The 26,692-nt window shown below is 37.2% G+C and overlaps 1 protein-coding gene across 1 annotated transcript in view; it reads right to left on the minus strand.

Annotated features, from left to right (window-relative positions):
- Positions 1-22,256: 22,256 nt before the first annotated feature.
- Positions 22,257-26,692, minus strand: part of Efhb (EF-hand domain family member B) — a 47,480-nt gene continuing 43,044 nt past the window's right edge. Inside the window, exons 11-13 of the mRNA XM_046467734.2 lie at positions 25,900-26,112; positions 23,920-24,101; positions 22,257-23,126 (exon numbers count right to left, since the gene is read on the minus strand). Coding sequence (XP_046323690.1) covers positions 22,953-23,126; positions 23,920-24,101; positions 25,900-26,112 — 569 coding nt within the window. The 3' untranslated portion in view covers positions 22,257-22,952. The remainder of the gene's footprint in view (positions 23,127-23,919; positions 24,102-25,899; positions 26,113-26,692) is intronic.

Raw genomic sequence — 26,692 nt, forward strand, 5'->3', positions numbered from 1 at the left:
ACAAAATACTTGATAATGACAATTAATGTGTATATTATGTTATTATTTCAGAATATAATTCCCTCTACTTATAGAAAAAAAATAACTATAAAAAGCCCCAGGCAGTTTCTTCAGAAGATATTCCAGAAGACATTGTCATCATAGGAGACCACAGTATTATTGCCCCTGAAAAATTTTTATTTATCTGGCTGGGCACAATTCAGGAGCCACTTGTCAAAAGAAACTAACTTTATTTTTAGAACCACACACGCCAAACAAAACAGCTCCTCAGGAAAAACCCTCAGAGCCCAATTGCCATCACCGGCTTCCCACAAGCCACTCAACCTCCCCCACTCCTCCTGCTCTTGAGGCCGATTGGCTGGGTCACGTGGGCGGAGCCAAAAAAAAGTCCCCCAGTGAGCAGCTCCGTAGTCTGAAAGGGTGGGAAACAGCCCAATGAGCATCATCGCAGAGGAGCCAATCAGCTAGAAGTTGCTGGGGCCGCTGTGAGCCAATCATCAGCTGGCAGTCTGAAAGTTTGCTGGGGCCCCTTCGGCTGTGGCTCTCAAGATCTCCCCCTCTCTGTTTAAACAACAAACATGTGGCTTAGGGGCCGTGCCTGCCTTAGGTTGTCCAATAGTACATATGGTCCTTACCCGTTATTGGATGAGCTGACCTCAAGGCATCAGCCTCCTGTCTTAGGTTGGTACCATTGCAATTGGATCTTACCTGTCACTGACTACTGGTCCAGTATACAGCCACACCTGTGGATAGGTCTTTGTACCAGTGGGGGGGGGGTAAGGTTCTTTGCCTCACCTCTGTTGGCCCCCAAATTTTAGTTGAACGACCATGACAAGCAGAAGGGAGGAAGATACACCAAGCCAATTGATGGCTCCTTTTGGAAAAATTGTACCACCGATGACATCATCAGCAAAAATACCCCAACACTACCACAAGTCGCTGCACCAACAGATAGTTCACAATGCATACAAGTGATACATAGTCCAGGCAAGTTCTGCAAGCAGTTCAGTGATGGCTATTGCAGAAGCTGTAGATTGGTTTTATCTTTGTCTTCACCGGCACTGGGATGAAGATAGGAATTCTGGCAATAATGGCTAAAGAAAAAATTATGTAACATTCCAGAAGGCACTAAAAGAAAACAATTTTCTTTTTTTTTTTTTAGAAAACAATTTTCTTAACAATGTACCTTATCTTCAACAGAATTATTAAATATAATGAAAAGGAAAGGTGAAAGTAAACAAACAGATCTGTTAACCTCCTTTTTTGTTCATATATTAAAACAATCCTCAACAGCTGTTTACCCAATTTAAATTAAACCATTTGAATCATGTGAAAAAAAAATATTTGGATCCATTTTTTCATGAGCGCTCATCATATATGATATATGGACATACGTACATTCAAACATATAACACAAAACACAAGTGTGCACACATAATATAATACATACAACACATAATAGTAAAGGCCTTATAACTTTTTACAGGTGAAATCTCCATTGCAATGTTTAAAAACTCTATAGTCAAAAAAATAGAACTGATCAGCAAAACATTAACCTAGGTCTGTATGAGCTCAAAAAACAAAATAGAACTTCATGATGTGGGAAAGGGCAATAATAAAATAGATATTGAAAAAAGCATCCTGGTTCTGTCGCAGATGTAAGAATAGCCAAACTGGAGTTTTGGATATCAGCTGTTATGGATTTGAGCCAAATCATCTTCTTTTTGGTCTGTAGAAATCGCTTTAGTTAATCTCTCTGGACTCCAAATCGGCTGCTGTTCTCCCTGTGGAAATACATAAACAGACCCCCGACTCCAGGCAATCACTGGGTCAGGACCTTAGTTAATCTCTCTGGAATCCAAATCAGCTGCTGTTCTCCCTGTGGAAACACACAAACAGACCTCTGACTCCAGACAGTTACTGGGTCAGGACCTTTCCATTGTCCTGTTAGAATATCCTTCCAAAGTACCTTGGGCTTATGTACATTTTTTGGACACATATGCCTTTCCGCAGCACTAAGCCCTGATGAATCCAAATTTAAAAAGTTTAGAGTAAAAAGGGTTATTTTAAGTTTATCTTTGGGGAATATATACCCCTTCCCAATTCCTTCTTTTTGCTTTAATAAGTACATTTTAATAGTTTGATGAGCTCTTTCAACTATGCCTTGTCCCTGTGGATTGTATGGGATTCCTGTTATATGAGTAATGCCAAATGATGAGCAAAATTGTTTAAAAGAGGTAGAAGTATAACCAGGGGCATTATCTGTTTTTAACTGTTTTGGAACGCCCACAGTGGCAAAATTTTGTAAGCAATGAGCTATAACATCTTTAGTTTTTTCTCCGGCATGAAGGGAGCCCATCAAAAATCCAGAAGAAGTATCAACTGTAACATGCAAATATTTTAATTTTCCAAATTCTGGCAAGTGTGTGACATCTATCTGCCAAATATGGTTAGGTATCAATCCTCTAGGATTGACTCCAAGATTAACTTGTGGTAAAAAGGTCACACAATTTTGACATTGTTTTATTATTTGTCTAGCTTGTTCCTTAGTTATTTTAAAATGCTTTTGTAAAGTATTAGCATTGACATGGAACTTTTTATGAAAATTTGTAGCTTCTTCTAGTGTAGAGAAAATATTTATGTCATGTGTAGTTTTATCTGCTAAATCATTGCCCAAACTAAGGGCTCCAGGCAATCCTGTATGTGCCCTGATATTTCCTATAAAGAACGGATCTTTTCTGTCCCAGATTAGACTTTGTATAGTGGAAAGCAAAGAGAAAACAGTAGAGGAAGGGGAAATCCTATCAGCATCTTCAAGGGATACTATAGCATTAACTATATACTGACTATCGGAAAATAAATTAAATACAGAATCTTTAAACATCACAAAAGCTTGTAATACTGCATTAAGCTCTACCTTTTGAGCTGATTGTTTGGGTACTAAAAATGTAAAAATTTTATCAGGTGTAACTATTGCTGCTGTACCATTATTTGACCCATCAGTGAATATATTTGGAGCATTCATGATAGGTGTTTTTCTTGTCATTTTTGGAAAAATTACAGGATGCGATGACCAAAAAGACAATAAAGGATTAGATGGTAAGTGGTTATCAAATGAAACATTAGATTTGTACATGATTATTGCCCAAGTATTTAACTCATTAGCTAACTCATCAATTTGATTCATAGTATATGGAGTAATAATTTTATTGGGAGAAATTCCAAACACTCCCTTTGCTGCTTTTATTCCTTTGAGTATTAATTGTCCTACAGCCTCAGGATACCTAGTAAGAATAGTGTTAGGAGAATAAGATAAATGTGTCCATAATAATGGACCTTCTTGCCAAAATACTCCTGTAGGAATATTTTTTGTTGGTAGTATAATAAATAATAAAGGCAAACTTATATCAATTCTATCCAAATGCATATTTTCCATATATGTTTCAATGATTTTTAATGCCTTTCTTGCTTCAGCGTTAACATTCGGGGTGAATTTGGATCTGTTGGACCTTTTAGGATATCAAATAAAGGTCCCCACTCTCCTGTTGGTATACCTAAATAAGGCCTTATCCAATTTATGTCTCCTAATAATTTTTGAAAGTCGTTAAGCGATTTGAGTTGATCTACTCGTATTTGAATTTTTGGTGGATGGACCATGGTTGAGGATAATAGAACTCCTAAATAATTAATTGGAAAATTTAATTGTACTTTATCTATTGCTATCTCTAGATTATAATTTTTTAATAAGTTTGTAAGTGTGGCATAACATTCTAGCAATGTGTTTTTATCTTTGTGTGCTAATAATACATCATCCATATAGTGAAATATTTGTAGTTCAGGATTTTGATTTCTAAGTGGCTGGATTACTTTGTTAACATAAATTTGACACATAGTTGGGCTGTTAGCCATCCCTTGAGGGAGTACTTTCCATTCATATCTCTGATCAGGACCTTCATGATTCAGTGCAGGATAGTAAATGCAAAACGTGGACTATCCTCAGGATGAATTGGAATTGGAAAAAAAAAAACAATCTTTAATATCTATAACTAAAACATACCAAGTTTTTGGCAAAGCAGACAATTGAGGAATCCCCAATTGAGCAGGTCCCATAATAACCATCTCATTATTAATGCCTCTTAAATCTTGCAATAATCTCCATTTACCAGATTTCTTTTTGATGACAAAAATGGGAGTATTATGGGGAGATACAGAAGGTTGTATATGTCCTTCTGCTAATTGTTGTTTGACCAGGTCATGGGCTGCTTGTATCTTTTCTTTAGTCAGGGGCCACTGAGGAACCCATACTGGTCTTTCTGATTTCCAAGTAATTTTTATTGTCTCAGTGGCCCTTTCTGAAAATCCAACCCATGTCTCTCTGTTCCTTGATCTATTTGTATTGGTGCTGCTATACCTTGTTCTTGTTTTTCTAATCTTTTTCCTTTCCTAAAACCTTGTCTAGTCATAATAGTGGGTGCATTTTGATTGATGTTATTTGTTAATGTCAAACCTAATTGATCTAGGACATCTCGTCCCCATAAATTTATGGGAAGATGATCCAATACATATGGCTGTATAGTTCCTTCACATCCTTCAGGATCCTTCCAATCTAATACCATTGCACTTCTATGGGGATTAGTTGCCACTCCTAGGCCTTGAAGAGTTTGAGTGGCTTGCTGTAATGGCCAATGTTTTGGCCATTCTTGACGAGAGATGATGCTAAGGTCTGCACCTGTATCCAGTAGCCCATTAAATTCATGTCCTTGAATATTTAGTTTTAGCATGGGGCGAGAATCTAAATTTAAAGAAAGCATAGCCCAATCTACACCTGTGGAGCCTAATCCCTTGAAACCTCTTTCTACAGCACGACTGGAAAATTTATCATGTAGGCTTGGTATTATTAGTAACTGTGCTATTCTATCTCCTGGTGAAATTACTGATATACCCTTTGGAGAACTGGCTATAATTTTTATTTCACCTTCATAATCAGGATCAATTACTCCAGGACTTATCATAAGTCCTTTTAGAGTAGAAGAGCTGCGTCCCAATAATAAGCCTACTGTTCCTTTGGGAAGAGGTCCTTTCACCCCTGTGGGAATGATTTGAACTCCCATCTCTGGAGTTAGTACTGATCTGGCGGAGGCGCAGATGTCCAACCCTGCGCTCCCTCTGGTTTGTCTGATGAGGGATCTGATGAACAATGTGTCCTGGGCACTACCCTGATGGGGTTGCTGGGTTCCTCCAGTGCTCTGTATATTTGTGGTTTTGGGCCCCGGAGCATTGGACCCCCCTGTCCATTTTTTGGCAATGGAGCCTGATGCCTTTCTCCACGATATCGTGGATAAACACTTGGTCCTTATTTGTTTTTTGATAATGGAGTACCCTCTATGGTGGTTTGAGAATGGCATTCATTAGCCCAATGTCTCCCTCTATGGCATCATGGGCAAATACCCAGTATTCTACTCCTTTGATACCTAGTTTTGTTAAACCCTCCTCCTATGGGGCAATTCCTTTTAAAATGTCCTGTTTGTTCACAATTGTAGCATGTTCTTGGCCTGGCATCTAAAGCCTGTTTTACTGTAGCTGCCACGACTTGCTCTTGTTCATTAATGTCTCTACATAATTTAATATATGTGTTTAAATCTTCATGTTTCCATGGTCTAATGACTTCTCTGCACCAACGATTTGCTTGCTCATAAGCCAGTTGTTTTATTAATGGCATTGATTGTTCTGTATTCCCAAAAACTCTGGTAGCTGTTTGAATAAGCCTATCTACAAATTCAGCATAAGATTCATTAGCTCCTTGTATTATCTTAGATAATTGACCTTGTAAACCTCCATGTCCTTGTAAAGTCTTCCACTCCCTAACCACCTCTGACAACTAATCTGTGTGTATATGCCAGGATCATATGCAATTTGTTGCTGCTGATCCTCATAAGGTCCCTTTCCTAACAACATATCTAGATTTCTCTGAGGATAACCAGCTGCTGCATTTCACCTAGCCATCTCCTTGCAAAATTCCTCATTGGCAACCTTTCATAACAGGTATTGTCCTCCATTTAGCACAGCTTTACACATATTAGCCCAATCTGCTGGTGTCATGTTCAAGTTGTTAATGGATTCGACCAAGCTTACAGTGAAGGGTGCTTGAGGACCATAGGTTGTTACAGCCTCTTTTAGCTGCTTCACTGTTTTGAAATTTAAAGCATGGTGAATTCGCTGCCCTCCTACCTCAAATACAGGGCATGTTAATACTTGAGATCCTGTCTCAGGATCCCACCTATCAACTGCGGGGGTTGGGGGCCTCCCAGCATATGGAGGTGGCCTTGTTAGTTGGACATTTACGTCCTCTGGTGATAGAAAGTTGTTAGTAGCAGTCTCCTTTTGTAACTTTCCCCCTGATGGCTTTTTCTGCTCTACACTTCTTTCTCTGTCTGACTAGCTTGAGAGGCCTTTGGACTAAGCAAACAAGATATGAACGTCCACAATGGCAATGTGCCAACTGGCAGAGTCCCTGGGCTTTTCTTTTCTATTCTTTTTAAATCTTCACCATGATGGTTCCATTGTGATATATTCAACAACTCCTCCTTAAAAAGTTATGGGCTATATTTTTGTATTGTATCAACGTATGCCCTGACTGCTCTTGATTTTACTGAGATGCCTCCTTCCTCTAACAATTTACTTAACACTCTTTCGGTTTGTTTTTTACTAATTTCTGATCCCATATTTCTACTATAATACAACCCAACAAGAAAACACCAAACAAAACCGAGACAGAATGAAATAAAAATGGAACAACAAAAAATCATTATAGTCTTTCTATCCTCCTGACATGTCCATCCGTCCTTTCTCCCTATCTGTTCCTCAGACGCAAATAGTTTTTCCTCAGATGTGAGCGGTTTTTCTTCCGTCTCACTCATCTCCAGGGACAGGCAACTTAAAACAAAAGTGAAGCAAAACAAAAGAAGAATCTTAAAATGGCTACCCATCCTCTTGCCCTGCCCTCAGGGACGCGCAGTTTACCTTATCACTTACCCTCAGTCGCTCCCCATGCGGCCCACCAAATGCCGCACTGTGGCTGGGCACAATTCAGGAGCCACTTGTCAAAAGAAACTAACTTTATTTTTAGAACCACACACGCCAAACAAAACAGCTCCTCAGGAAAAACCCTCAGAGCCCAATTGCCACCACCGGCTTCCCACAAGCCACTCAACCTCCCCCACTCCTCCTGCTCTTGAGGCCAATTGGCTGGGTCACTTGGGCGGAGCCAAAAAAACAGTCCCCCAATGAGCATCTCCATGGTCTCAAAGGGCAGGGAAACAGCCCAATGAGCATCACTGCAGAGGAGCCAATCAGCTAGAAGTTGCTGGGGCCGCTGTGAGCCAATCATCAGCTGGCAGTCTGAAAGTTTGCTGGGGCCCCTTCAGCTGTGGCTCTCATCATAGGAGACCACAGCTCTATGTGTATTATTGCCCCTGAAAAATTTCCGGTGGGACAACAAAGGTAGAAGGTAGAGGACAGCAATATTGATGATCTTGACATTGTGTAGGCCTAAGCTAGTGTGTGTGTGTGTGTGTGTGTGTGTGTGTGTTTTCTAGTTCTGGGAATTAAACCCAGGTGCTATTTGCCACTGAACTATATCCCCATTCCTTTTTCTTATGTTTTAGTACATTATCATCATAAATAATAGTGGGATTCATTCTGACATGTTCATAAATGCATACAATATAGTGTTCTCCATTTCAATCCCCAGTTTACCCGCTTCTCTCTCCTCCTCCAGATCCCCTTGCTGCACTTTACTAGTCTTCCTTTTATTTGTTTTTTTTTCATTTGATACATGTTAGTTGTATATAAAATTGGGATGCATAGCAGTATGTTCATAAATGCACTTAGTATTTCATTAGTACTTCACTTTTCCCTCCCCTCCTCCCACCCCCTTGGTACTATTCTACTGATAGCCCTTATATTCTCACCAGATTCATCTTTTTTATTGCCTTTTTCTCTTTAGCTTCTGTACAAACCTTGATCGTCTAACTCTGGCTTATTTCACTTAGTATGATGTTCTCCAGTTCCATCCATTTATCAGCAAATGACAATGTTATTTGTCATCATGGCTGAATAGAACTCCATTGTGTATATGTACCACACTTCCTTTTATCTGTTTATCAGTGGGCACCTTGGTTAGTTCCATAACTTGGCTATTGTGTATTGTGCTACTATGAACATGAGTATACATGTATTACTATAGCATAATGAATTTATTTCTTAAGGATACATACTGAGAGTGTTATAGTCTTTTGAGTAATCTCCTTACTGATTCCAAAGTGGTTGTACAAATTTACAGTCCCACCAACAATATATAAGTGTCTCTTTTTCCCCACATCCTCACAAGCAATTATCATTCTTTGTATTCTTAATGATAGATGATCTAACTGGAATGAGATAAAATTACAGTGTAGTTTTGATTGCAACTCCCCGATTTTGCAAAGAATGTTGAACATTTTTTCAAATTTTGTTGGCCATTTGTATTTCCTTTGAGAAATAACTATATCTTTTACCCATTTATTGAGGGGGTTTTTCATTTTTTTTCTGCTAGTTTTTGGTTTTTTGTTTTGTTTTGTTTTTTTAGTTTTTAGTTTTTATATATTCTGGTTATTCTGATGTCAGAAGAGTTGCAGGCAAAGATTTTCTCCCATTCTGGAGGCTCCCTCTTAATGCTCTTGTTTCTTTTGTTGTGCAGCTTTTAATACCATCCCATTTATTAATTCTTAATTATATTTCCTGAGCTTTTGGGGTCTTATTGAGGAATGCGGTATCTGAGCCAATGTATTAGAGTGTGGCCTTTGTTTTCTTCTAGTATTTTCACTGTTTCTTCTAGGTCTTTGATCCACTATGACTTGATTGTTGTATAGGTTGCAAGGCAGGGATTTAGTTTTATTCATTTACATATAGATATTCAGTTTTCCCAGCACCATTTGTTTAAAAGGCTGGCTTTTCTCCAATATATGTCTTTGGCACCTTTGTCAGGGATCAAATGACTGTATTGAATGTATTTATATATGTTTGTATCTTCTAGTCTATTACATTGTCTTCATTTCTATTTTTATGCCAATACCATCCCATCTCCCTGCTCCCTGACTTCCCCCCACCCGCTCTTTGAGGCAGAGTCTAAGTTGCCCAGCTTGACCTGCATCTTGTGATCCTCAGCCTCCCAAGTCACTGGATTATGGGTTTGTGTCACCATGTCCAGCTTTAATGTATGTGGTTTTGTGCCAGAGTTTTAACAAAACAGTTTTAGAAGTTAAAATATATATGTGTGTGTTAAAAAAGCAAAAAAAAAAAAGTTTATAGAATAAGGATATAAAGAAAATATTTCTGGATAGCTGTGCACTGTGTTTATGTTTTAAGCTAAGGGTTATTACAAAAAAAAAGTCAAAAAGCCAAAAAAAAAAATTTTAAAGTTTATAAGGTAAAAATGTTTCAATAAGATGAGGTTAGTTCATTATTGGAGAAAGAAAAATATTTTTATAAATTTAGTGTAATCCAAGTGTGCAGTGTTTAAAACTGAGCAGCAGGGTACGGTGGTGCCTTAGGCCTCCACATTCCCCTGCAGCTAACTCACTGGTTCACCCCAGCAAGCTCTGTTCATGGTGCACCATTTTTTTTTTAATCTTTTATACCATGTTTTTACTGTAACACTTCTATCTCCACATATATTTAAATATATAAATACTTAACCACTGTGTTACAGTTGCCTACAATATCAGTTTATTAACATACTGTTCAGGTCTGTGGCCTAGGAGCAAAAGGCTGCGGCATATAGATCCTAGGTATACTTATGTTTGTGCAGGTCTGTTCTAGAATATTCACACAATGGCAAAAGCACCAGGGTGCATTTCTCAAAACATACCCCAGTGGTTAAGTGATACATAACTAAAATATATATTGTATAATTCCATTATGGAAAAAATCAAAAGTATAAACAATAAAATATCAGTTGTTGATTGGGGTTGGAAGGATAAGGATTAAATGATTGAAACACAGGGGAATTTTACTATAGAAGTAGATATGTTATACTATGCATTTTTCAAAATTCATAGAACTTTGCAACACTAAGAGTAAACTTTGATCTAGGCAAATTAAAAAAAAACAACATTTTTGGATGTCAGGGCAACTCAGGGAGAAATGCAAACTGTAATAGAGAATCTGAACAAATTGCAAATCAATAAAACAAGCTCATTGAAGTGGGTGGTAGGAAAAGTGCTACCTAAGAAATTTAAAAATGATTGGAATATAGAAGGCAAAAAAAAAAAACCCTATATATAAGCATTGCACTGTAGTTGATAAATTTATTTTCAACAGAGATTACACTAACAGTTCAATACCAGTATACTTGTATATTGGAATTAAACAATTAAAAAATAGATGGCAGATAGAAGGAGTCAGAATTCACATTATTCAGTAAGAGTTTATAGATAAGCATAGGGAGAAGGTCAGAATGATCCATGTGGTAATAAATTAAATTCAGGGACATCAATATAAATTCATGCTTTGCTTAATGTAGATATGTACGTTGGCACATAGAAATTTGTAGATATATGTATTTATACAAGTTAATATACACATATATTTCCTTGCTCTGTCAGCTGAGTGGGCCTAGATCCAATGATATCACAGTGAGCAATTGACACAATTTAATGCCTACAAAATGTTTTTTTATATCATTATCCAATAAAAGGGCTACCTTGGGGAAATGACTAATGGGGAGAGGTAAGCAAAATGAACCTGAAGCTTTATATATATACACCAGGGACAGAACCCAGGGACACTTAACCACTGAGCCACATCCCCAGCCCTTTTTGTTGTTGTTGTTGTTTAAGTCTTTTTATTTTTATTTTTTTAATTAATTTTTTATTCATATATGATAGTGGAATGCACTACAATTCTTATTCACACATAGAGCACAATTCTTCATATCTCTGGTTGTATAAAAAGTATATTCACACCAATTCATGTCTTCATACATGTGCTTCAGATGATAACCCAGCCCTTTTTATATTTTATTTAGAGATAGGGTCTCTCTGAGTTGCTATGGCCTTGATAAGTTGCTGAGGCTGGCTTTGAACTCACAATCCTCCTGCCTCAGCCTCCCGAGTGTGCACCACCTTGCCCAGGCGTGTACCACCTTTCCCAGTCTGAAGCATCTCATAGAGGCAAAAATAAAGGAAGTTGGCGGGGGAGACACACAACGATTGGATATATGAAAGGCACACAACAACCAACTTAAAAAGCACCCGATGACCAAAGCTGGAAAATTTTGAGCAACAAAATTAAGTAGTATGAAATTATAATCCAAAATATAAAATAAATATCTGTTATGAATATATAATTAAAATGGAGAAGTGGGTATAAAAGTCAAGTCTTCTATGCAAAAGAACTGCAGATAATGTGTGTAGTTATTCTACCCTCAAGGAAAGGGGCCATGACTTCCTGCTTCTCTTCCTTAATCCATTCAGGCTGATAACAAAATACAATAAACTGGTTGGCTTAGAAACAACAAAAACAATTCTCATAGTTCTGGAAGCTGAGAAGTCCAAGATCAAAAGACCAATGGGTCCAATGTCTAGGGAAGGCCTGTTTCCTGGCCTTCATAGATGCTGCCTTCCTGCTGATTCCTGCACAGTGAAAGGGCAAGGCAGGTCTGGGGTCTTTTTTATAGGAGCACTAATCCCACTCATGAGGGGTCTACCTGAATGACCTAATAACTCCCCAATAGCCCCACTTCCTGATTTTAACCTTGGGGTTAGAATTTCAACATGTGCATATGGGGGAAAACAAATATTTCTAACCATAGCACTACTTCTTAAGTGTAGGCTGAAAAATAGCTGTACAGTGGAGAAAACTGACAAACACTTCCTCAGCCAGGTGATCAAGGTCAACACCAACAGCAATAGTTAGGTTATAATACAGATGTTCCTTAACCTACAATGGGATCCATAATACGTTGAAAATGTCTTAAGTCAAAAATGCAGCTAAGGGTTCTGGGGTTGTGGCTCAGTGGTAGAGCACTTGCCTAGCATGTGTGAGGCACTGGTTCAATTCTCAGTACTGAATATAAATAAATGAATAAAATAAAGGTCCATCAACAACTAAAAAATATATATTTTTTTAAAAAATGCAGTTAAGGGCTGGGGATATAGCTCAGTTGATAGAGTGCTTGCCTCACATGCACAAAGCCCTAGTTTCAATCCCCAGCACACACACAAAAAATGCAATTAATACAACCAACCCATAGAACATCATAGCTTAGCAACGCAGCATACCATAGGCTGACTGAGAGTTGCAGCTTGCTACCACTGACCAATGTCTCATGAGATAATATCTTACTACCTATCACTAGCCTGGGAAAGATCAAAATTCAAAAACAAAAGCACAGTTTCTACTGAATGTGTATCACTTTGGCACCATTGTAAAGTCAAAAGATTTAAGGCAAACCATTATTAGTCAGGGACCATGTCTCTAATAGAATGTGTTGAAAATGGCAATTTACCTCATAGTCTTCCCGCACACAAAAAAATTTGGTATCAACATACCTTATATACAAGCAGAGATATGATAAATGGTGGTATAAAGGTGTATTAAGAATTGTATGCAAAAAAAATAGGAGAGCTCATGTATAATGGCATAATTCGGTGTGAACATACTCTATATACAGAGTTACAAAAAATTGGGCTGTGAATGGATAATTATGAATGTAATGCACTCCACTATTGTCATGTAGGTAAGGAATAAATAAAAAATAAAAATAAAATGGGGAAAAAATCCAACCATAAAAAAGACATGAGACAAATCCCAGTTGAGAGCGTTTCTACAAAATGCTTAACCAGTACTCTTCAAAACTGTCAAGGTCGTCAAAAACAAGGAAAGCCTGAGTGTCTATCATATCTGAGAGAAGCCCAAGAGGACAAGACAACAAAATGTAATATGTTATGGATAGGAACTTGGAACAGAAAAAAGGACACCAGGTAAAAATGAAGAAAATGTGAATAAAATATGAACTTCAGCTAATAATATATCAACCTTGTTTCACTAATTGTAACCAATGAATCTGACTACCATATAAGCTCAACTTAGGGGAACCTGGGTGTGGAGGATTATCTTCATCATTTTTCTGTAAATCTGAAACCATTTTAGAATAAAAAGGTTTTTGTTGTTGTTGTTTTTGTTTTGTTTGAGGCACACAGGATTAAACCCTAGGTCATGTGCATGCTAGACAAGTACTCTGCCACTAAGATACATCCCTGGCCCTTAAAAAGGTTATTTTTAAACAGAAACACTACCTAAAGAGCATGCATGCATAACAATAAAAATGAGTAAATGATCTATATATGTTAGAAGCATGAATAACAGTGAGCTGATCTTTATGAAGCACAAAGAAAGCTTAAAGCTTTGTGGTTCAAAGTGAGATTGCTAACCTGTAGCATGTCACCTGGAAGCTTTTGAAATTCACAATCAGGCCCCACACTGTACCTACTGGATCAGAATCTGCATATTAACAAGACCCACAGATAATGTATAGGCACTTGTGTTATGGCTTAGATGTGGTGTCCCCCAAAAGCTTACGTGTGAGACAATGCAAGGTTTGGAGGAGAAACGAATGAGTCATGACCTTAACCTAATCAGTGAATTGATTCCCTGATGGGATTAACTGAGGGGTGACTGGAGGCAGATGGGGTGTGGCTGGAGGAAGTAATTTATTGGGAGTGTGACTATGGGGTATATATTTGTATGGGGAGAATAAAGTCAGTTTCTGCTTTCTGATCACCATGTGAGATGTTTCCCTTTGCCACACTTTTCTACCATGATGTCCTGCCTCACCTTAAGCCCCAAGGAATGGAGCCTGCTTTCTATGGATTGAGACCTCTGAAACCGTGAGCCCTAAATAAATCTTTCCTCCTCCTTATTGTTCTGGTCAGGTCTTTCAGTTGCAGCATCGAAAAAGCTGATGAAAAAAAAAATGAAAATGTAAAAGACACTAGCATGGAGGATATCCAACATGAAATGCCTATTCATCACTGCACCCCCCAACACCTACGTCCTCCCAGCAAAATTTTATCTGTCCATCTGTTTTTCTGAGAGACATGTTTACTGCAAGAGCTGATGAACTTACCATCAGCCAAAAATTCCAATCATGAAAATATTTCCAACAGGAAAAACTATAGGCTAGGTCTCTACACAAAGATGGCATTCTTGGTCTTAATCTAAAACATCCTCTAACCTAGAGAATAAGTATAGGAAATGCCTTAAAAAAAAAAAAAAGTATGTTGATGAGTTCAAGGTATTGATACAGTCTTTGAGTTCCACCAAGACAGAATGAAACGTCTTTTCCTCTGCCCAGGTGGAAGTGCCTTCACCTCTGTCTGCGGAGGGGGAAATCAAGGAGATTAATTACAGGTGGAATAAGAGCTATAAGCTCCAGATTACTCTCAGGAAACATTTCTTAGTCTAAATGCACTTTTTAATTAGCTCTTCCAATAGCATCATGCTAATTGGCTAATTTGGGAATGATATGAGACCCTGTGTGCTTTAAAGAAAATCTGTTTGTTGATACATTTATTTGCAACTGAGACTGTCTTATTGCTGGCAGGACAGATATTATTAAAACAGAATCACCTGCTTATTTTAACCAGGTTTTTTTTAATGAACACACATGAATTGGATTATCCCTAGGGTTTCAGGAGGAAGTATTAGCATTTTGAATGATGGGAAATTGCCACTTAGCTGGGAAATAAATGAGCTTTAAATAGATCCCATTATTTTTTACAAGGTTATTATTGTAAATGTTTCATCTAGTCTATCCTCCTTGTTAGTTTATGGTTGGGGTGTTAACCTCTAACTAGCCCAGCTCTTCATGTCAAGCCACAGAGAGTCTTCATAAGTGGTTATTACATAAAATAAAATTACCCTTTATTGGCTCACATAACATTTCCAAGAAGTTTCTTGGTTTGTTAGCTATGTTGTGAATAAAATGTATTAAATTTATTTGCCTGGGCTAGGAAACTGATTTTTTAAAGTTTTATCGGTTTAATAGGCTCTCATGAACACTGTAGAAACATAATCTAGGTGATGATGTTTGGATATTTATTTATCTCTCACTAGACTATTTCATACTGCTTTACTTGCTTTACTAAGAGATGCCACTTCATGATCCAAACTTCCCCTCCATCTTACTATTTGAAATGTTTCCCATTACTGCCACTACGTAAGAAAAGTAGAAACTACCTGGATATCCCTGGATTTTGCAAAGTACAGGGTAAACAATCTCCTTCCTCCAGTTTAGTATTCTCTTTATATCAAAAAGTATTACTGAGCTGGCTGCAGCTATTCAGCACAGCCAAGTTCCATCATAAGTTTGGAAATGCTAGGGTGCCCCCTACCGTTGAAAATGGGGAAACACCTTTCTTTGTGGCTCCATTCACAGAAGATTCTTTCAAAAAGAATATTTAACCAAAGCACAGATTAGTGATGATTAGTCACATTGATGCCTGCAGGCATGGATAGGAGATAAGGATATAGAGCAAAACTTCTTGTAAAAAATTTTTAAATTTTGTAACTAATGCTACTTTAAGGGTCTAGAGGTCCATCCATGAGGTGATAATAAAGGTTGAATACTACATGATCAAAAGCATATATGTATATATATTTTCTAAAATGATAGTGTGTGTTGCTTTCATCATATTTCAAAGGAATAATTAACGGGGGTCTACACCTTTCTTCTGTGTGTGTGTGTGTGTGTGTGTGTAGGTGATCCATCTACTTAACACCAGATGTTTCACTTCTTGAATTCCTCTTTTTCAATAATCCTGTTCTCTATCTCACCTTCTTTAGTCACTTAGGCCCTATTTCTCATTTTATTTTAGGACAAAGTCTCACTAGGTTGCTGAGGCTGACTTCAAATTTGTGATCTTCCTGCCTCAGCCTCCTGAGTAGCTGGAATTACGGGCATGTGCCATCACACCTGGCCCCCAGATTATTTTCAACTAGAAAATAATTCTGGAAACGGTCTGTGATAGAATTAGATCTTGAACTACTCCTGAAGGGATATATAGCATCTATAAATGTAGACAGTGGTGTAGGGAGGATGGAGGATTTCCAGGAAAAAAAAAAAATCAAAGTTAAGAGCACGGTGGGTAGCAGTCATGGGAACACCATGTAGTTTATGTAGTTCAGTTGTTTTCAGAAGCAAAGAATAAAATAAAAGGAGTGTTATGAAATGTGGTAAAAAAGGAACAGTAGTAGTTGAAGAATATATAGGGCCTCAAATGCTAAGCTAATAATGTACACTTCACTAGCTACAAAATGAGCAAACTAATGAAAGTCTTTAGGTATACTAATGGAAGGTTGTATAGAATAGAATAAAAGGAGAAAAGACTAGAAGCTGGAATAATAATCAAAAGGACAGTTGAAACCCTATAAGGAGAATGCCAGTGAATGAAGAGGTATTCTTAGATTACAGATATTCCAGAAATTGAACATATACCATAAAGGAAGGAACATAGAATTGGTGGTTTGAGGCTGGGGTTAGAGCAAAGTTTATTATAGAATGTCAGTTCCCCGACTGATACATTTGATATGATCCCAACCAAAATCCAAGCAGAATTTCCAAGTAGAAATTGATAAACTGATTCTAAAATGGAGGGGGGAAAGCAAAATAACTAGAAATGTCCAGTGAATTCTGAATTAAGAACAAAGTTGTAGGATGCACACTGATTCTAAGACTTAGTATAAAGCTACATTAATTTAAAAAGTCTGGTACAGGTGAAAGGATATACACCCAAGTCAATAGAATAGAAGAGAGTCTATAGATAGACCCAATACAAAAATATTCAAATAAAGCCATGAGTTGTGGCTGAGGTGCCAAGATAATTAATTCACTTTCAACATGGGCTTTTTTTAAATATAATGCTGAAACAATTCAATATCCTTAGAAAAATCTTTTAAACTGTGAATTAGGCTAATCTTTCACAAAAAAGGCACCAAACGCACAATCCATAAATGAAAATATTGATGTTAGACTTCATCAAAATTTAAGACTTCTGTTTTTAGAAAGACACTGTTGAATAAAAAGATGAGTTAAAGACAGGAGAAAAATATTTGCAAAATATATGTCTGATAAAAGAATTGTATCTGGAATGTATATTTTTTAAACTTAAAACTTAAAAATAGGAAAACCAATAAGCCAATTTAAAAGAAGGCAAAATATTGGAACTGAAATTTACACAGAAGAAGACCCATGCATGCATGGCACATTCCATGTAAAAATGCTCAACAAAATTAGTCATTACAGAAGTGCAGATCATAACCACACTGTGCTGTTACTGCACACTGGTTAGAATGGCTAAAAACAAAATTTTTTTTTAATTGATGACACCATATGCCAGCAAAGATTCCTGAATTGCTGGTGACAATGTAAAATGATGCAGCCATTTTGGAAAACAGACTTTCGGTTTCTTACAAAGTGAAACATATTACTTTACATTTACATATGCATGTACATAAACATATACAGCCAGAAATCCTACCCATAGATATTTTCTCAACAGAAATGAAAGTATATGTTCATACAAAACCCATACATGAACATTTATAGCAGCTTTATTCAGAATTTTTTTAAAAACTAGAAACAACTCAAGTGCCTTTACCCGGTAAATAGATAAACATAGTACTGAACAATAAAAAGAAGGTAGTACTCATCCATGCAATAACATGGATGGATCTCAAAAACATTGTACTAAGGGAAAGAAGCCAGTCTCAAAAAGCTACCTATTCCATGATTCCAGTTATATGATATTTTGAAAACGGGAAAAGTGTAGGGACAGAAAAGAGATGAGTGGCTACGAAGGGTAGGAATGGCACAGGAAAGATGTTTACTATAAAGAGACACAAGATAATTTTGAGGAGGGCCAGAATAGTTTAGTATTGTGTTTGTAAGGGTAGTTACACAATGTATGTTTGTCAACATGCAGAGAGACACACTGACAAGGCTGTATTTTACTGTACATAGATGTTACCTCAAGAATCCTATTGATACCATTTTCCACAACACTAAAAACAATACCTAGAAATATTTGAAAAAAAATAATGGAAGATGTATAATATCTCAACATGGAAAACAAAAATCCATTACTATGATAAGTAAAAGCTAAATAAATACATGGCTATGCCATACTTATTGTTCAGAAGTCAAAAAATTTCAACTCCCCCAAATATATCTTTAGATTTAAAGCAATCACAGTAAAAATCCAAGCTGATTGTGTGTATGCATGTTTTAAAAAAAAAATGGAATGAGGATCTGTGCTTAAAGCATAGAACAAGTAATAGATAATAAGTATTTCTGAATTACCAAGAGCAGTAAACCAGAAGGAACTTGTCAAATTTATTCAAGTCAACAGCAGACATCCAGTTAATAAAATAAGAATCACAGAGATGAAGAACCTAGAAGATATAAATATACTGGTTATTTTAATAAACAGAGAACACAATGGTTCTTACAAAGGAGATGAGCTAAGATCTGAATTAGGCCTTTTGATTAATATTTATTGAGCTAAAACTGTGCTAGGTGCTTACATAGGCTTTCTCTCTATAACCAACACAATTAGCTTACAAATTGAGAAGGCAGCCATTGTTATCTCCATCTTATAACTTAAGAAGCCACAGCTTTATAAGTTTAGATGTTTCACAAGGTCATCAATCCAGTAAATGACAGATTTGTTATTCACACCTATCACTACCAGTTTGCTGCTCAGGAGGAGTCTGATTGGTAAACCAAGATTGCTAAGTATAATAACACCTTGTGGTTCAGATGCATAGAGCAGTAGGCTGGGAGACGGTGTCATGCTGGGGACTATGATTTGCAACAAATGAAAATCAAGAAATCAGCAATTTTGTTTCTGATGCGATACAATTTGGGAAAGGGGTGGTCTTGTAACAAATAGTAGAGAAAAAACTAAATGATGAGTTAGAAAACATGGAAGGCATGAAGCTTGATTGAAATTACAGTTCATCATGCTTTATTAATATAGCCAAAGGTAAGAAAAGTGTCACAAGATGTTCATATTCTGTGTGAAAAGAAAATTCCTAGCTTAGGTACCTTACAGCCTCCAGAACATCATGTATAGCCATGTATGACTGCTTTATTCCAGTAGTCCATGAGATAGAATTGGGCTGGTTTCATAGTAGGGCCATTGGTTTTTTGCTAAAACCTGGTCAAAGATGCCTGCATTTCATGCTAGTTGGGTTCACAAGTTAAAAACTGCTTCAGTGAAAAGATTGCATAGAAAAGACATCAAGCAAACAACAGAGATGCTGGTCTTAACTAAAGGTAAACTAGAACTGGGCACAGGGGGTGCATAGCTGTAATTCCAGCTGCTCAGGAAGCTGAGGCAGGAGGATCGCAAGTTTGAAGCCAGCCTGGGCAATATAGGAGAACTTCCTTCAAAATAAGAAATAAAAAGGGTTGAAGGTGTAGCTCAGTGGTATAGCACCTCTGGGTTCAATCCTCAGTACTGAAAAAACATTTTTAATTTAAAAAATAAACTATAGATAGAGCTAGGGTTGTAGTTTAGTAGTGGAGCACTTGCCTCACATGTATGAAGCACTGGGTTCAATCCTCAACACCACATATAAATAAATAAATAAAGGTATTGTGTCTATCTACAACTAAAAATATTTTTTAAAATAAATAAACTATAAAGGCTCCAGCTGACTAGACAATAAGCAAAACCTTTGTGTCCTAAGAAAGCCCTTGTGAAATTCTGGGCCAGACATTTGGCAGCTAACACTAGCTACTAGCCTACCACAGGAAGAGAAGGCCTCTGGTTTCTGCCTGCTGCAAATAAACTGTAAATTTTTTGTTAAAACACTAGGTGCACCCTATGATGGCAGTGACTGCATTGCAGAGATCTAAAGAGAAGCATCAGAGGCAAAAATCCAGTTCTTGAAAAAAGAGTATTTCCATGTACATAAACCTAGATATTAGAAGGTAAAAATTTGAAATGACAAGTTAATTCAAATACCCTGATACTACAGAGCACACAGCGAGGCTGAAACTTTTAAACAGGGCTTGCCCATGAAGTCTATCATCCCAAAGTCATCCTGCATTCAGATCATGGAACAAACTGTCATTTAGCTTAATTTATGTGATTCAAGGATTGTCCCCCATCACTCATGCCACTTTAGAAATTCACAGGAGAAAGCAAGCTTCAGAAGAAGTAGGTGTCTGAATCCTAGGCATTTTCAAAGCAAGAAGCAATGAAAATAGCCCCTGGACACAGGATTGAAGGTGCCAACTCACAAGAGAATATTGACAGCAGGCTTCTAGACAGATAGGCACTCAACAGAAATTTAAAGGAAAATAAAAATTTAGAGACATTGAATAGGCTGAGTGGGAAAGACAGGCATCTCAGAATAGACAGTTATGACCACACTGCTATTGCAAATTTCTAAACACTGTAAGAAGGAAATAATGCCTCAAAGGCCATTCTCCCAAAAAAAAAAAAAAAAAAAAGGAATCAGTCTACATAAACTTATTTTTAGCCCAGATATATAGTAAATGCATAATGCCAAGATTAACCTCATTTTTTCCACATTCATTTAAATCCATATGTCATGGGCTCCAACTAACTCAAACATGCTGATGAGCATCCTGGGGAGGCTGAGTGATTTTCTCTATCTCCCTCCTTCAATCAGATATAGTCTGTCTTATGACTTTGGTGACATACGCACTGGGTTCTGGAAACAGTTTTCACTGGATAACTGCTCTCAGAGTTGAGGATTGACTTATTTCCTAAATATGGTGGGTGCTGAGAAATCTTTTATGTCGTATTACATCTTGGCCTTCTAAAATGGAAGTTCATCAGAGGCCTAGAGTTAAGGGAATATGACTTTGGAAGTTGGATGGAACAAAGGTCATCCCAGTAAGAAGTCAGCCAGGATGCAGCTGCTACAGAGACCACACCTCTCCCCAGGTCAAAGCTCCTGGATAGAGACTTGAGATGCAGAAAGGGGAAGATTGTTTCTTTGAATGTCCTAGCTCACTGGGCATTGAATTTTATTTTATTTTCAAATTCCTTTGAGTTCAATCTTCAGATCTAAATGGGCGAGAAGAATTTGTGAATTTGATATCAAGAAGTTTATTCAAATTTTGAGCATCTCTATATTGATGTTTTATTACTAGAATATCCTTAATGCTATCACTTATTCTCACTGCAGAGTCCTTAATACACTGTTGAACAATGTGACTAGGCATAATTTAAGATGAGAAATAGAATAGAAAGTTAATTATTTTTCATTTATTTGGGTTTTGCTTTTATTCTGCTACTGGGGATTGAACTTGAGGCCTCACACATGCTGGCAAGCAGGCTAACACCAAACTACACCCTCCAGTCCTAATTTTCAAGCTTGTAAGCAGTTACCTTCAAGTTGAAAATGTAGAGTTCTGACCCATCTTACATCCGACCAGGGACAAAAATCTAGATGGCCTACCAGTGATACAAGGAGGAAACACAAAGGAACAGAGATTGAGACTAGGGGGAGTTGATTTTTTTTAAAGTGGGTTAGGACCATCATGAAAGATGGCTTATCCCTTTCCTCAAAGGCCAAGACCACATACTTGCTTGGCTATAGGCTGATTGTGTAAGCCTAGTTGGGTCAAGAGAACATAAATTTGGAAAACGTTTGTGAGAGAATGCTTACTCTCCAATCCTAATGTTTTCTTACATATAAAAAGAACTCCACTAAGAGGAAAAGAAAGATGGGAGGGATGCTCATGAAAATTGAAGGGAGGTCAGTAGAAGAGAGAAAGGGACCAGGGGGAGGAAGAAGGGAAGGGAAAGGGGAATTACTGCAGAGTGACATCAGCCAAATTACATTGTTATATTGTGTGCATGTACAAATATGTAACAATAAATCCCACCATTATGTACAACTATAATGGATAATTTTCTAAAATGAGGGGGGGGGGGGGGGAAGAGTTCCATTAGCTATAATTCTCACTTGTTCCTTCATATAAATAAATTTAAATGATAAATAACTTTTTAATGAAAAAGAAGAAATGTTAAAAAGTCAAGATCCTGTTTTTCTGAAAAAAAAATACTGATAAAACACACATTACTGACCAGTTGATCAATTAAGTTATTACTGACAAAGCTTCAATTGTGGATTCAACCCACACTGGTACCTATTTGACATGATATCACAAGATCACCATCTCTACCCCATCTTGGCTTGGGCATCAAATTTGTATGACCAAAAGCCTAGACATGAGGGAATGGTTCAGCACAATTTGCTATGAAAACCCTCTAAAGCTATATCTAATGGTTGGTGAGCTATGCCCTCTTTAGATACATCAAGGACAACATGTTTCTCTCCTCACAGAAAGATATCAAGAACAAAAAGCCATTATGTAATTGTTTGGAACCTGAGTTTGTGCTATCAAAATTCTGCTCCTTACAAGTTTGTTTTCCTCAGATGCTAATAAAGACTAAAAGTCTGCTAAGATTATTTTCATAATAAATCCTAATGAGAATAATGAAATGTTGAGGGCAAAATTTTGTGAACATAGTATCAAAAACCAGACCAAATTTCAACCTTTACTTAATGTATGGAATTTTTAGGCCTCCTAAATATTATGTAATGTCTAATATCATTCTGAACTATGCCTTTGGTGAAGCTGAAGGTTAACTCTTTAAGCACTTATCAAGTTGTAAAGTTCTTGGATGCTTTATAGAAAGCAACAAATTTTAAATTCCCAAATCTCATTTATTAGTAAGACACATGAAGGCATGAGTCCTATCAGAGTGATTGCTGAATTATCTCAAAAATCTGCGTGAGTCAAACATTTTAGATGGACACAGATTTAACTATTCTTTTGTTTAAATTCATAAACTCCAAAATTATCATGAGGTTGTTTTACACTTGCTCCGGTCTGCATGCTGTAGCTCATCCAGAACATTTCTGATGTTCTCCACGCACACTTCACCTCTGTGATGTTTTTTTGATGCAAGAGTCCATACATTTTCAAATTCTTCTTCAGAAAGATTCACACCAATGTTGCATAATATCTCTGCAATCTAGAAAAAACAAGTATTTTAAGACCACACCAAGATTTATGTGTTTTAAATTTCATATTTAAAATATCTTTTATAACATCTTAGACTATGGATATTTGTACCGAAAAAAAAGTGTGTGTGTGTGTGTGTGTGTGTTTTGTAAATTTTTAAGAGGTCAACACTTCATCTGAAGTCCCAAAAAGACATCCTATGTCTCTTCCTATCAATTCTAGCTCTGAACATAATGAAAAGAGGCAGTTACTCCCTGGATTCCACCCTGTCCATGCCTGGCATTGGTGCCTAAGTGGCTATTGTGACCCAGCTGGTGGCTCTCACTTTATAACTCCTGTAGGCAAAGGATCACTTGTGCTACAGGGAACACATTTTCTGAGGCCGGGGAAAAAGATACATGGTCTGATATATGGTGTGGCAACAGTACAGAATATTTTAAATCAGTGATTACCTCAGATCATCTGGGACATATAATAGCAGTAGACAGGAAGGGTGGAAGAGTGGCCCTTCTTGTGACTACTTTTTGGTGTTAGAAGCCCAAGGTCATAAGGATACTTCCACAAGAAGAGACAGAGCTTTCCTTTTCCCAACTAAGAACAGTATTTAACTACTGAACGGTATCTGAATTGTACTAGAATGTCAAAACCAAATTGAACATTATTCATCAAAAATCCTATAATCAGGGATACTCTAGACTTTTATGATATAAAAGCTATACTTTTGAAAATAATAGTCACTGATAAGCAAACATTTCCATATTTGTTATATGAAATCGTCATTTCTTTCAAAGGGATTGCTGTACCTCTTCTTTTGATCTGGTCTTGAAGAAGTCTCTTTCAAACACTCCTTTCTGGGAAAAGATGGTAGGATATAGTAACGAATAAGCATTGCCCTCTTCTCCATAATTAGTTCTATCACTGATACGACGAATTCGAGGGGCAGGAATATCACATCGAACAGTTGGAACACCAAAGATGGGGTAACCTAGGTAATCCATGAGGGAGGAAAATGGGCATTAGGCACAGCCGTATGTGGCTACTGAGCACTTGAAATGTGACTATTCTGAATTGCAGGGTGTTATAAAAGTAAAATTCAAACACTCTAGTACAAAAAGAAAAAAGGCAGCCAGGTGTGGTGGTGCACACCTATAGTCCCAGAACTGAGGAAGCTGAGGTGGAAGGGGACCTTGAGTCCAGGAATTCAAGACCAGCCTGGGCAACATAGTAAGACCCTGCCTCAAAAAAGAAAAAAAAATGCAAAATATTTAATAGTTTGGCTAATTTAATAATTTAGGGAGTTGGTTTTCATTTGGGAGGAGTACTGGAGATTGAATCCAGAGCCTAATGCATACTAGGAAACCACTCTATGACGGAACTACATTCCCCAGTCCTTTATTTTATTTTATTTTATTCTGAGACAGGGTCTCACTATACTGCCTAAGCTTGACTTAAACTTTTTGACCTCCTACTCATCCTCCTGAGTATCTAGGATTACCAGTGTCTACCACCACACCCCTGTCTATTTTCTTTCTTAATGTGGCTTTTTTTTTTTTAATGTACTAGAAAATTTTAAAGGCATACATGACTCCAATTACGTTTTTTTCTTTTCTTCTTTTTTTTTTTTTGGTACCAGTGGTTGAACCCAGGGGTGCTCAACCACTGAGCCACATCCCAAGCCATTTTTTTTTATTTTATTTTGAGACAGGGGTCTCACCAAGTTGCTGAAGCTAACTTTGAACTTGCAATCCTCCTGCCTCAGCCTCCAGAGCCACTAGGATTACAGGTATCACTTATATTTCTATTGGAAAGCACTATTATAAAGGATGTGGCATGATTTTGTACACTAAAATATACAGCACATCTACAAAAAACAATGAGAAAAATATATAAATCCTTCATCTTGTCCTTCATTCAAGAAAGTGATCTGGACCAATAGACTTTCTAAAAAATCAATATTCATGCTCAATTGAAATATGGGTGTCATGGTTTGAATCTTTCTCTCCCAAAATTCATGTGTCAAAGTTCCAACCCCCAGCACCTTAGAATATAACCATATTTGGAAATAAAATCATTTCAGATGTAACTAAGTTGAGTTTGTACTGGAGTGTGACAGGTCCCTAATTCAATAGGAAAAGCTTGGACAGAGACATACATACAGGAAGAACACCATGTGAAGAGGAAGGCAGAAATCAGGGTGATGTAGCAAAAGCCAAGTCATGCCTAAGACTGCCAACAAACCACCAGAAGCTAGAGGAGAGGCATGGGACAGGTTCTCCTGCAGAAGGAGCCAAACTTGCCAATATCTTGATCTCAGACTTCTAGCGTCTGGAACTGTGAGAAAATAAAAATCTGCTGCTTAAGCCACCCAGTTTGTGGTGTTTTGTTACAGCAGCCCTAGCAAACTAATACATAGGGTTTTAATATGTAGAGAAATGTCTTGAAAAAACTTTTAACTATTTGAAGGCAAAGAATCACATGGTTTGAAAGTGTTAAAATACATGGTTAAGCCTGAATTACTACAATGTATAACATTCAATGTTCTGATCTACAAGGGTTTCAATTTCATTAATATATAAAGAATCTTTTCACTTGAGTCATCATTAGCAATTCAGCCAACATCTACATGTGAGAGTTCCTAAGGGTTTAGAATATGGAGTCAAATGTAAGGTCCAAGGCTTCAAGAAATTTATAGTCTAATACAGAGGGAGTCTGGGGACAATGCAAAGACACAAAAGAATACTTCTGATCCTCATGAAACTTGCCAAATAATGTGACATACTTACAGATAGATGGGACAGCTCCTACAACTGCATTGATCTCAGAAGAAGTTGTCTTATAGTAGCTAGAAACTTTATCACTTGGTCTCAGAAGTGTCCGGACAACCTTTTTTGAGCTCCCTGGTTCTTTTAAGACAATATCCTCAGGTTTTATCTGGAGAGTTGGTTCAGATTCTTTCAAGTTAGCCTCAGCAGGATTTGCACAATCTGGTTTTTTACCTTTAAGAAAAACAAGGGGGGGAAAGTACAGGAATACAGGAATATGTTACTACTTGGTTCTTGCTGCTCTGCAACAAGATGAGTTTCTTGTTCAGTTTTTTCCTGGTAATGGAAAGTAAGCAGATATGAACCCAGTACTGATGCCGACACCCAATGTCCTACACCAGATAATGTGAACATGGCTCAGTGTTTCCTCTCACAACTCCATTTACTTTATTCTAGAATAAAGCTTTCAAATCTGATAGATCAAAAGTAATTTTTCTCTTATTTATTTATTGTTAGAGCTTAGGAGTGGGGCATAGCTCAGTGTCAGAGCATTTGCCTAGATGGGAGAGGCCCTAAGTTTGATCCCCACCACTGAAAAAAAAATAGAGAAAGAGAGGGTGGGAAAGAAAATGAGAGAGAGAGAGAGAACACACAAGTAAGCACTTGTTCTCATATTAACTTGGGTTGTTCTAGTCTACTGGAGTTGTTTCTAGAACTGTGTCCTAGGGAGAGGTAGAAGACATATTTGGAGGTGAATATTCAATGCATACTTGATTGAAGGATCAGGAAATACGTATTACAACATCCAGAGAAG

This window comes from Marmota monax, unplaced genomic scaffold, assembly GCF_021218885.2.
Source record: "Marmota monax isolate L192 unplaced genomic scaffold, Marmota_monax_Labrador192_F-V1.1 WCK01_AAM20220418_F8-fsc00152, whole genome shotgun sequence".
NCBI classification, from domain to species: Eukaryota; Metazoa; Chordata; class Mammalia; order Rodentia; family Sciuridae; genus Marmota; species Marmota monax.